The sequence below is a fragment of the Megascapheus bottae genome, unplaced genomic scaffold, assembly GCF_031878675.1.
Source record: "Megascapheus bottae isolate mThoBot1 unplaced genomic scaffold, mThoBot2.hap1 HAP1_SCAFFOLD_43, whole genome shotgun sequence".
In the NCBI taxonomy this organism is placed as follows: domain Eukaryota; kingdom Metazoa; phylum Chordata; class Mammalia; order Rodentia; family Geomyidae; genus Megascapheus; species Megascapheus bottae.
Window position 1 is genome coordinate 2,702,061 of NW_028327392.1, and position 13,201 is coordinate 2,715,261.

At 43.8% G+C, this 13,201-nt stretch overlaps 1 protein-coding gene across 1 annotated transcript in view; it reads left to right on the top strand.

The window, feature by feature from the left end:
* Nucleotides 1-12,768, top strand: part of LOC150040000 (tripartite motif-containing protein 43-like) — a 29,844-nt gene extending 17,076 nt beyond the window's left edge. The window contains exons 3-4 of the mRNA XM_090327479.1: nucleotides 1,267-1,413; nucleotides 12,573-12,768. Coding sequence (XP_090183605.1) covers nucleotides 1,267-1,413; nucleotides 12,573-12,768 — 343 coding nt within the window. The remainder of the gene's footprint in view (nucleotides 1-1,266; nucleotides 1,414-12,572) is intronic.
* The last annotated feature ends 433 nt before the right edge of the window (nucleotides 12,769-13,201 follow it).

A 13,201-nucleotide genomic window follows, 5' to 3' on the forward strand; every position in this document is an offset into this window, starting at 1 on the left:
CTGTGGAGAGAGTTTTACTTTTCCCTATTCTCTTTTGGCCATCATCTCCTACTCAACATTGAAATTTGTTTTGCTAGTCTTGCAGCTTGAACTCAGAGCACTATACTTGAGGTTTCCCAAAGCTAGAAAGGCACTATTGTTATCTCTGGGTCTGATTTGCTGATCATAATAAAAAAAGTTCCCAGTCTTTCCATTTAATTACAAAATTTGCAAAGTCTTTCTTTCTGATAGAAACATAGAAATCTATTGTGTATAAAAAATATACATAGCCAAAACACTACTTCCAGATTTTTCTGTTTCTGTTGAAATGTCCAGATTGAGGTATCCTCAAAAAATATCAGGAGACCAGCACAGGTGCAAAAAACAAAAGGGTCTTTATTGCAGGGCAAGCTCCAGCCTGGACTCCCACCAGCACATCCTAAAGTAGCAGGGCCAGCTGGGAGTGAATCTCAAAATGCGTGGGTAAGTCATTTTTATTTGCGATGGTAGGAGGTTAGGGGAGATCCCATAACAGTATCCCTTGGATGGATAGAATTTGAACAAAAAGATCATTTGTGTTTTGATTGGTTCCAAAGTCTACCCCAAACCGTTGATTTATGCCCATATTCTCTGCCTTCCTTTTGGTTGTTGCTGGCACCTAATATTATGGTATGGCAGAGGACTTTAAGGAAACTGCAACTCATTGGCAGGGAAGCAAAACTTACGCTTGAGCCTAGTTCTTTGTAATTTGCAAATTACAGCGTGTCATGGCAACACTTTTAGCAGCTATGTTGCTTTACAGGAAAGCTAGATGAATTAAAATAGTTCATCCTGATCCTTCACTGTGGCACCAAGGACTCAAATCCAGGGCTTTGTTCATACTAGGTAAGCACTCTACAACTAGGTCACCCTCCCAACCCTCAACACTGTCTTTTATCTCACTCCAGTGACAATCTCTATGAAGAAGACTAAGAATATATGCTGCCAAAAATAAAGGTAAAGTGGAAACCAGCACATGATTAATGCAAGTTAATGCATGTGCTAAGGAAATTGGTAAGGATTTTTTACGAGAAAATATATTTTTTGTAGTGAGTTGCCATTGCATGCACACACACATGCACATGTCTTAATAACATATGTTGAGAATTTTAGAATTGAGTGTATATTGATATACATATCTGACATTATGGGCCTCACTTCTAGCCAGAATTTTAGCTGTGTAGATGCTTCGGGGATGTGCCTTTTGATTTTCACCTTCATTATTCTGCAACTTTCATGCTCTGTCAGGTCCTTGGCTGGCACTACCTGCTTTTCTACAATGAAACACCGAGCACACGTGGATGGAGATGTGATGATTTCTGGGCTTATCCCTCTCTATATTTTGGGAAGAGAAGGCAGTACCAGTGATGCTTCTAGTCATGAAAAGAACAAGCCGTAAGTAACTCAACGTTGCCTTTTCATGTATTGTTTTGTTTTCAGTATGAGCTATAGCTGTGAGAACTCCAAGTGCACATATGAATGCTCTCTGTTCTCTACCCTAAACTCCCATCCCTATGCACAAGAAGTAGATTACTTTCATTGTATTATCTTGTATCTACTCTGGAGTAATTTTCTATCTGGTGTTAGGAGAGGATTTGGGGTTTGCTGTTTTTGCAGGGCTGTAACCTCTACACTTCATTCCAGGTTCCCTGTATTTCCTCCATACCAGCTGTCAATGTAGAATATGAAGTAATGCTATTATAAACAAACTGAATCAGTGGCATGAGTTCTGTACTAAAAGTCTGCGGACACATTTCTTTCCATGATGACCAGTGGTCTGAGGTTTATTTGCTAATACTTACATTGTGAGGGTAGTTATAAAATTATTACTTTAGGGTGGTGGCTTATGACTGTGATCCGAAGTAGTAAGAAGGCTTCTGTCTGATAATGGAGGCTTCTAGCCAGCCTATGAGATTTTATCTCCAATTAAACACTCATATATAGAAGGACACCTGTAACTGAAGTGCCAAAATCCTAGCCTTGAGAAAATAAACTCACAAAGAATATTTTGGCACTCATTTCCTGCTCTAGAACACACACACATACACAATTACTCTCTCTCTCTCTCTCTCTCTCTCTCTCTCTCTCTCTCTCTCTCACACACACACACACACACACATGAACACACTTTACTGTAGGCAAGTAATTCCAGCTAAGCATTGCATCATTATTTTATGTCAGATATGCTTCACAATCTAGACATAAACTGTAATAAATATCTCTCACTAATAAATGGCTGTATAAAAGCAAAGAACTTCAAGAATAGAACATAATTTCACAATAATCTGGAAACAAATTACTTGCCTGTTGCAGGATAAGATGTCGTTGCCTCTATGCTTTCATTCTTCTCAATTGCTTGTTTGACAAGTGTATCCTGAGATTGCCTCCCATAGTTTGAAGACAAGGTAGCAGTGCTAAAAATTATTCTCTTCCCTGTTATAGAAAATATATATCTTTACATGGTGCTGGTATGTTTGCTTATCTTTATTTCTGTTCTGCAGCTTTTGGGAACTGTTCTTGAACTTATTGGCTCAAGGATATTACTCTACCACTTGAGCCACAGGTTCATATCTGGCACATTTGGTTGTTAATTTTAAATTAAGAATTTCCCAGACACCAAGCCTAAGATGAGTTCAACGCATAATCCTCAGATGTCAGCTTCAAGAGAAATTAGAAATGCAGGCATGAAGCATCAGTACCCAGCTTAGCATATTTTTCTTACTCAACTCTATCTAACCATGTTTTACTGGTTTTCGTTCTCTTAATTGCCCAGAATATGTCTGAATATTTTTATTAATATTCTAAGAAACATTAAATGTTATACTTTCAGCCGGTGGGTATTTCTTAGATATCAATAGATATGAAGAGAAGTGTAGTTTGGATTAAATACAATTTTATGTGTGGAATTGAGCACAGATGGTTATTATTTCTCAGGAAATACTTTCCTGTAGATAAGTGGACTACTACAATTAGATATTAGTAGGCTAGATATGGGACTCAATTCTACACCCAATAATGTTCCAAAAATATTGTTATATTATAAATTATGGTACTCTGCCAAGTGCTTTGAAGACCTTATAGAATTCAGCTGGGAATTCATCTGGCCCTGGGCTTTTCTTAGGTAGAAGCCTCTTTTGACATTTCTATTTCAGTGCTTGAAATAGGCCTGTTGAGGTGGGTTAGGTCTTCTTACCTAATCCTAAACCAAAACCTAAACTGAATCCTAAGCCTAACCTAAATTTGAACCCGAACCCTAATTCTATCCCTAAACCTAACTCTGAACCTAATCAGAACCCTAACCCTAATTCTAAACCTAACCCTGTGAGAACCCCAACCCCAAATCTAAACCTAACCCTAAACCTAACTGAAACCAACCCTAACCAGAAACCTAACCCTAAACCTAACCCTAATTGTATCCCTTACCTGAACCAAAGAGCCTAACCAGAATCCTAACTTTCAAATGAAACCTACACCAAATCCTGACCCTAACCCTAAATTGAACATGAACCCGAACCCTAACCTTTATCCTAACCCTAACTCAAGCACGGATCCTAACATTAACCCTAATCCAAACCCTAAACCTAACTGGAACAACCCAGTCTCTAAACGTAACACTAACCATAACCTGAAGCTGTAACCCTAACCGTAACCTGAAACCAAACCCTAAATCTAACCCAAACTATAACCCAAAACCTAATCCTAGGCCTAACCATAGCCATAATCTGAAACTGTAACCCTAACCCTAACCTGAAACCTAACCCTAAATCTAACCTGACCCTAACCCAAAACCTATCTCTAAACCTAACACTAACACTTACCCAAACCTGAACAGAAACCCTAAGCAGAACCCTAAGGCTAACCCTAACCAGAATCCTAACTCTAACATGAAACTTATCCCTAACATGAACAACAAGCCTAAGCCTAAACCAAACCCTAGCCATAATCCTAACCATACCGGAACCCAAACCAGAACCCTAAACCTAACCCAAAACCAAACCTGAACCTTAACCTGAACACTAACCCTAACATGAACCGTAACCATACCCCTAAAAAGAACCCAAAAGCTAACCCTAAAACGAACGTGAATTGAACAGGAGCCTGAACCCTAACACTAATTTTAATCCTAACAGTAACCTGCAAAGTAATTCTAACCCTAAACAGAACCCTAACCCTATCATTAACTGGAACCAAAACCTGACCCTGAAACTGAAACCTAATCCTAATCTGACACCTAATCCAAATCCTAACCCTACCCTCAACCCAAAACATAACCCTAAACCATACCCTAATCCAGACGCTAACCCTAATCCTAAAACAAACCTGAACTCAAAACTGAACCCTAATCTGAATACTAAGCCTAACCTTAACCCCGACTCTAAACCTAACTGGACCCCGAATGCTAACCCTAACCCTAACCAGAACCCTAACCTTATCCTGATTCTGAACCCTAACTCTAACCCTAAAACAAACTCTAACCTGTATCCTAATCCAAATACAAAGCCTAACCCTAACCCTAACTAGAAACCTACACCAAGTCCTAACCTGAACCAAACTTGAACACAATTCCTAATCCTATCCCTAAACCTAATTCTAAGCATAAACCTAATCCAAATGCAAATTCTAAAACTAATCTAACCCAAACATGAACACTAACTCGAACCCAAAACCAAACTTAAACCAAAACCAATACCTAACTCTAACCTAAGATGAAAGTGAAAATTAACCCCAACCTTAAGCCAAATTCTAATCCTAACCCTAACCTTAACACTTACCCAAACCCTAAACGTAGCACTAACCCTAACCTGGACCTTAACCCTAACCCTAAAACAAACCTAATAAAAAAAAAACCCTAACCCTAACTGGAACTTGAAACCGAACCCAACCCTATCCCTAACGCTAACTGTGATCCTAATCCTAACCCAAACCTTAAAACAAACACTAACCCAAACCTTAAACCTAACCCTAACCCTAAGCAGTACCTTACCCCTAACCCGAACCTGAAATCGAACCTGACCCTAACCATCACCATAACCTGAACCCGAACTTAACCCTACCCTAACAATAATCCTAACCCTAACCCTAACCTAAGTGTAACCCTAACCAGAGTCCTAACCCTAACCCCAACCAGAACTCGAATATGAAACCTAACCCTAACCCTAACCGTATTCCTAAACCGCATCCTAACACAGCATCCTAACTCTAACCCAAACCCTAATCTGGCCTGAAACCAAAACGAAACCCTACCTTGAAACCTAACCCTAACCTGAACTCTAACCTGAACCTAATGCTAACACAAAATCTAACCCTAACCTGAACATTAACCCTAACTTTAACCCAAGCCTTAACCTAAACCCTAATCATCAGTGGAAACCTTACTCTAAACCTAACCCAAACTTGAACCCTAACTCTAGACAGAACACTTAACAAAACCCTAAACCTAAGCCAAACCATAACCCAAACTGCAACCATAACCCTACTCATAACTGTAAAACAAACTCTAACCCTAACTCTAACCCGAACCCTAAACATAACCCCCTTCCCAAACTCTAAACCGAATCCAAACCCTCACCCCAACACTAACCCTAAGTCTAACCTGAATCCTAACACTAAACCAAACTCTAAACCTAACCCTAACCCTTACAGAAACCTAACCTTTACTTGAAACGTATTCTGAAACAGAACCATAACCCTAACCCAAAAGACAAACCTAAACCTAACCTAAACCCTACCCCTAAACAGAACCCAAACCCTAACTCTAACCCAAATCGTAAATCGAAAACTAACCTTAACCTGAAACCTAACCCTAACTATAATCCTAACCCAAACCCGACCCTAACCCGAAGGGTAACTGAATCCTAACCCTAACTGTAACCTGAACTTAACCCTAAACCTAAACCCAAAGCCTAACCCTAAGCTGAATCAGAAATATAAGCCAAACCAGTTCCCTCACCCTCACCCTAACCCTATCCTGAACCCTAATCCAAACCCTAACAATAACCCAAAGCCAAATGGTAAACCTTCCTCTAACCCTAACCCAAAAAGTAATCCTAAACTTAAACCTAACCCTAATCCAAACACTTACCCTAAGCAGAATCCAAACCCTAACCCTAACTCTAACCCTAACACTACCCCGAACACTAACCCTAAACCAAACCCTAATCCTACACATAACCCTAACCCTAAACCTAACCCAAACCCTAATTCTACACCTAATTCTGAACCTAAACATAACCATAACTCGAACCCAAAAGAACCCCAACCTGAACACTATCCCTAACCTAACAGGAAACATAACCTTAACCTGAACACAAAACCTAACCACCCTAACCCTACCTCTAAACCCTAAACCTACTCTACCCAAAAACCAAAACCTAAACCAACACCGAATCCTAACCATAACCCAAACGTGAACCCAAACTCTAATCCTATTTCTAAACCTATGGATAACCCTAAACTAACCTGAACCCAAAATCTAACCATAACCGTAACACTAACCAAAACCAAATCCTTACCCTAATCCTAACCATAACCTAACCGTAAACTGTACCTGAACCCTATACTGAATCCTAACCCGAACCAGAATCCTAAATCTAACCATTACCCTAACCTGAGTCCTAACTCTCACCCTAAACTGAAACCTACACCAAATCCTAATCCTAGCTCCAAATTTAATCAGACCTGAACCCAAACCCAAACTTAACCAGAACAGTAACCCTAAGTGTAATCGTAAACCTGACCAAAACCCTTACCCTAACCAAAACTATAATCCTATCCCTAACCTGAACTCTTCACCACACACTAAAGTGAACCCTAAACATGACCGTACCCCAACCCTAACATTAAGCCTAACCCTTACCATAATATGAACCCTAACCCTAACTCTACCCGAACCCGAACCCTAAAGCGAACCGTAACACGAAAACTGTCAATAACTGTAACCTGAATCTGAAACCTAACCCTTACCTGAAGCCTAACCCTATCCTAAATGCTAACTCTAAGCCGAACATGAATCCAAACCTGAAAACCAATCCTAACCTGAATGCTAATCCCAACCCTAATGATATACCTAAGCCATACCCTAACAAAGAAAATTATCAGTAACTGTGACCCTAACACAGACCCTAACCCTAATCCAAACATGAACCCAAACTTCAAACCCAACCTTAACCTGAACCCTAACCCTAGCTCTAACCCTAACCTGAAACTGAAACCTAAACCCAAACCTAACCCGAATCCTAACCCTAACAGTAACCCTAACATGAACCCAAAATCTAAACCTATCCAGAAACAAACCCTAACCCTAACCCTAAACTGAACTCTAATCCTAACCCAAATCAGAACTCAAACCCTAAACCTACCAGTAACCCGAACCCTAAACCTAAACCAACCCTGAACCCTAACCCTAAACAGAACCCTAACCCTAACTCTAACCAGAACCCTAACCCGAATCCTACCTCTAATCCTTAACCTAAGACTAAACTGAACCTCAACCTTAACCCTAACCCTAAACTAAATCCTAATCCTAACAATATCCAGAACCCAAATATGAAACCTTAACTAGAATCTGAAGCATATCCCTAACCCGAATGATAACATTAATCCTAACCTGATCCCTAACCCAAAACCTAAACTTTGTCTGAACCCAACCCTGAACCCTAAATCTAAACCTAATCCTACCCCAAACACTAGCCACAATCAAAATTAACCTGAACCCTAAACATAACCCTAACCTGAACTTTAACCCAAAAACTAACATGAACTCAAACCGAACGCTAAACCGAACACTAACAAATCCTAAACTTAAAACTAACCCTAACTCTAACCCAAACAATAACCCTAACCCTAATATTAATCCTTACCCAAACCCTCACCCAAAATCTATCCCTAACTATAACACAAACCCCAAACCTAACCTGAAAGCTAACCCGAATGTGAACCATAATCCTAACCCTAAACATAACCTGAAAACTAACACTAACCCTAACCCTTAACCAAAACCTACACTGAAACCTAACCCTATCCCTAACTTGAACAAAAAAACTAATCCTATCCCTACTGTAAATTTAACCATAAATCTAATGTTAATCCTTCTCTAATACCTATCCCAAACCCAAACCCTAACCCTAACACTAAACTCAACCCAAAAACTAACCAGAATCTAACCCAAAAGTTATACCCAACCTTAATATTAAGGTAAACTGAACACTAACCAAAAACCTATACCAACCATAACACCGATTCGAACAGTACTCCAATCCTGAACCCTAATCCTAACCCTACCCTAAACCTAACTCGAACACTAACCCTAATGCTAATCCGAATCTGAACCAAACCCAAATACGAACCCTTACCAAATACCTACACCGAATCTAAAAACTCAGACTAACCCTAAACCTAACGTGAATACTAAACTGAACTCTCAATCTAACCCAGACCTGAACACTTTCCCTAACCTTAACCAAGCAGGAGGCTGACACCACAAATTCTACATAATTCTAAAGAGCCTAGTGGCCCTTGCCAGAAAAGCCAGCCTCTGGCGATTCCTGAGCTCGGAGGAACACAAGTGTGGCCCACACAAAGAGACAAGGCACATCTTCTACCAGGTGGACAAGGATCTGCTCGGTGCGCAGTGCTCCCGCTCTCAGGAGCAAGAGTCTCACAGCCACCATCCTGTGCAAATGGCTGCTGAAAAGGAGCAGGATGACATTTGCAAGCTGATGCCAACCATTTGGAAAAAGATACAGGAAAACCAGAGGAACAGAGACAAGAACAGGAGACTAATCATCCAGGGGATGTGAACTTGTACCACCAAGGAGGTTTTGCAATGCTAGATCAGGAATGCCACGAGGAGGAAAGGCAGCATTCAGAGAGACTTCTCAGCCAAGGAAGACAGGGTTTATGGCAATTCAGCCAAATGGAGACCCAGATGATTCAGAAGAGGCGCCAGCTCAGAGAAACCTACCAGAAGCTGATCCAGACGTACCAGAAGCCAGACCTGGAACTTCTCTGGGCTGTTTCGACTTGACACTGGAGAGTTGTAAGGAAATGCTGGCCTTCATGCCTGGCCCTCTAAGGCCACAGCCCAGTGATCTTCCAGTCCCTGGAATACGGGAGAGAATCAACAAGTATTAAGTGGGCACTTCCGTGCAAGAGGCTGCCAAAATCAAGATGAGTCGCCCGCTCCTCCTCAAGAGGTTGGAGCCACCCGTGGAGACATGCTTGGTTATCCTGCTGTACACTCCATCGACTCGACTGCCTTCGGGGCCCAGGTCTTCAGCTCGGGGAAACATTATTGGGAGCTCGTTGCCAATATTTCTTTCACCTGCGCTGTATGAGTCTGCAGGGACTCCGTGGTGGGGAGAGACCTACCCATGGATGAATCTCAGGACCTCTTTCTTGGCTTAACTCTGAAATCCAACACCTACGGCAGTCTGTTCACCACTTTGCCACTTCTGTCTCTCTACATGGAGATTGCCACTGGACCTGGTTGGGGTCTTCCTTGACCTGGACAGGGGGAGTGTGAGTTTTGGAATGTTGCCAAGAGTTCCCTTATCTGGAGATACCCCAATGGTACTCTGCAATTTCCGGTCAGGCCCGTTTTTCACAGGGGCAACCCATTGCAGTGAGTGGAGGGCCTTTCCAGGTGTTGGGAATTCCGCACTCGAGAACCTGGCTCACAAGTTGTCGCCATCCCAACTCAACCAACCGGTAAGTCAGGGGCTCTCTGGCCTGTCATCTCAGCTATGTGGAAAGGGGGAACAGGAAGATCACAGTCCAGAAGAGACCATGATAAAATACAAGATCCTCTTCCAAAAACAAAAGCCCAAACAAAGCAACAACAAAGCAACAACACACCCCACCTACCCAAAATGAAACCAAAACCCAAAAAAGGAACGACTCCTCCCCACAAAACCCTACACAGAAAAACAGGAACACCAAAGGAAAAACAAAGAAAACCATAAACACAACCCAAAGAAACCAGCAAATACTCAGGGAAAGACAGGATCCAGACGTTTGGCCCAGTGCATGGATTGCTTGCCTAGCTGGATCCCATTCCTTGGGACCACATTCCTAGACAAAGCTGACAGAGATCCTCCTGTTCACTCTTTCCACATGGCTGAGATGACCCTAGTGCCCTGAGGGCCCGAGTGCTCCTGGCTTCCCTCTCTGTTGATTTGGGATGGTGATAACATGTGAGAGGAGGGCAGGGCTCAAGGGGTGAAGACCCTGCCCAACAGAGATTCCTAAGGAGTTCCAAAAATAAACTGTAGGAGGATGCCCCAATACCATGACATACACTCCCTCAGCTATCTTTAGGAAATACAAGGTAGGATGGATGTTTCCAGTGAGCATGCCTACCTTGTGTGGTTAAGTCATAAAGTACGAGATGGAGAGAAATGAGTTGGAGGAGGAGGGAGGAAAAAAGTCGGTTTGGGGAGGGGTGTCTCAAGTCTGAATATCCTAGCTACTCAGGAGGCTGAGATCTGAGGACTGGAGTTCAAAGCCAGCCTGGCAACTACAGGACCTGAGACCCTCACCTCCAAGGAATCATTAGAAAAATGGGAATTTGGGCTGTGGCTCCAGGGGTAGGGCAGTAGCCATGAGCTGAAGAGTTCAGGTATGGGGGCCAGAGTTCAAGCCCCACAACCCACAAAGCAAGCAAAGAAGCCAAGAAACCAGACAAGAAAAAGGCCAAAAAATGGAAGAAAAGAAAGAGGCTTTTGGCCATGGGGTCAAACCTCACTTTTGGTGAAAATTCCCCTGAAATGACCAGTGTAGAAAGAAGTGGTCAGAAGCATTTGCCTGAAAAAGAAATTGAAAGGTGTTGCTGCTGCTGCTGCAATGTTAATTCCAGCACCTATTGATATGCAAAGCCAATTGCCTGGCACAGGTACATCATTGCAAGTCCTTCCAGGGGCTCCGCCCCTCTCAGTATAAATAAGAGTGCTGGTCGGCGTCTCAGGCCTCTCAGAGGATGGGCCACCCCAGGTAGACCGTCTGCGTTGGAAGCTTGGATAGCGCTCTGAGTGTGAGAGCGGTAGGATCTGCTCTTTTTATTGTTACTCATCTTCTCTTTGGTCTTTTATCCGCTCACTTGGTGGGTACGTGGTTCGTTCGGTCTGTAGGTCTGTCGGTCTGTTAGTCTGTCAGTCGGTCGGTCTTGGTCGGTTGTGAGGCTAGATCCCTGGCCTGGGGCAACCCATGAGGCCCACTGGGCTCTAGGTAGCACTGTACCACTGGAGCCACAGCGCCTTGCCTGATTACCGGGTGGTTGATTGGAGTGAGGAGAGAAAGGGGTCAGGCGCGCTTTCCTGCATGGGCAGGCCGTGAAGCTGGACATTCAGATCCCAGCAATCCAATAGCTAAGGTCAGCCTTGCGAACCGTCGACGCCTGGCTCCCTGTAATCAACCATGGACGGTGAAGCTCTGCAAGCCTTCCAGAAGGAGCTCAGCTGCAGTCTGCAGAAATACCTTCCTATAACCAGTAATCATAGACTATGGCCACAGTTTCTGTCGACCTTGGCTCTGCCTGTCCTGGGAAGAAAGGGAGAACCCCATAAACGTGCCCTGCCTGCCGCAAACCCACCCAGCAGGGAGACCTCAAGTCTGACATCCTTCTGAAGAGCCTGGCGGCCCTTGCCAGAAAAGCCAGCCTCTGGCGGTTCCTGAGCTCAGAGGAACACAAGTGTGGCCCACACAAGGAGACAAGGCACATCTTCTGCCAGGTCGGCAAGGACCTGCTCTGTGTGCAGTGCTCCTGCTCTCAGGAGCACGTGTCTCACAACCACCAGCCCGTGGAAACGGCTGCTGAAGATCAGCGGAAGGCCATTTGAAAGCTGATGTCCACCATCTGGAACAAGGTACAAGAAAACCAGAAGAACATCCACAAGAACAGGAGACTCGTCGTCCAGTGGGTTCGCTATGTGAACATGTACCAAGGGACCACCAAGGAGGTTTTTGCAATGCTGGATCGGGAAAGCCATGAGGAGGAAAAGCAGCATTCAGAGAGACTTCTCAGCCAAGGAAGACAGGTTTTAGGGCAACTCAGCCAAATGGAGACCCAGATGATTCAGAAGAGACGCCAGCTCAGAGAAACCTACCAGAAGCTGATCCAGATGTACCAGAAGCCAGACCTGGAACTTCTCTGGGCTGTCGACTTGACACTGGAGAGTTGTAAGGAAGTGCTGACCTTCATGCCTGGCCCTCAGTGCTCTTCCAGTCCCTGGAATACTGGAAAGAATCAACAAGTACTAAGTGGGCACTTTCTTGCGAGAGGCTGCCCACAATCAAGATGAGATGCCCGCTCCTGCGCAAGAGGTTGGAGCCGCCCGTGGAGACATGCTTGGTTATCCTGCTGAACACTCCATCAACTTGACCACCTTTGGGGCCCAAGTCTTCAGCTTGGGGAAACATTATTGGGAGCTCAGTGCCAATGGTTCTTCCACCTGGGATGTAGGAGTCTGTAGGGACTCGACAGTAGGGAGAGACCTCCCCATGGATGAATCTCAGGACCTCTTTCTTCTCTTAACTCTGAAATCCAACACCTACGGCAGTCTTTTCACCACTTTGCCACTTCTGTCTGTCTACATGGAGATGCCTCTGGACCTGGTTGGGGTCTTCCTTGACCTGGACAGGGGGAGTGTGAGCTTTTGGAATGTCACCAAGAGTTCCCTTATCTGGAGATACCCCAATGGTACTCTGCAATTTCCTGTCAGGCCCGTTTTTCACAGGGGCAACCCACTGCAGTGAGTGGAGAGCCTTTCCTGGTCTTGGGAACTCCACACTCGAGAACCTGACTCACAAGTTTTTGCCATCCCAACTCAACCAACCAGTAAGCCAGGGGCTCTCTGGCCTGTCGTCTCAGCTATGGGGAAAGGGTGAACAGGAAGATCACAGTCCAGAAGAGACCATGCCAAAACACAAGAGCCTCTTCCAAAAACAGAAGCCCAAACAAAGCAACAACAAAGCAACAACACACCCCACCCACCCAAAATGAAACTAAAACCCAAAAAAGGAACGACTCCTCCCCACAAAACCCTACACAGAAAAACAGGAACACCAAAGGAAAAACAAAGAAAACCATAACCACAAACAAAAGACACCAAGAAATACGCAGGGAAATACAGGCTCTGGTCATTTGTCCCAGTGCAAGGAGTGCTTGCCTAGCTGGATCCCATTCCTT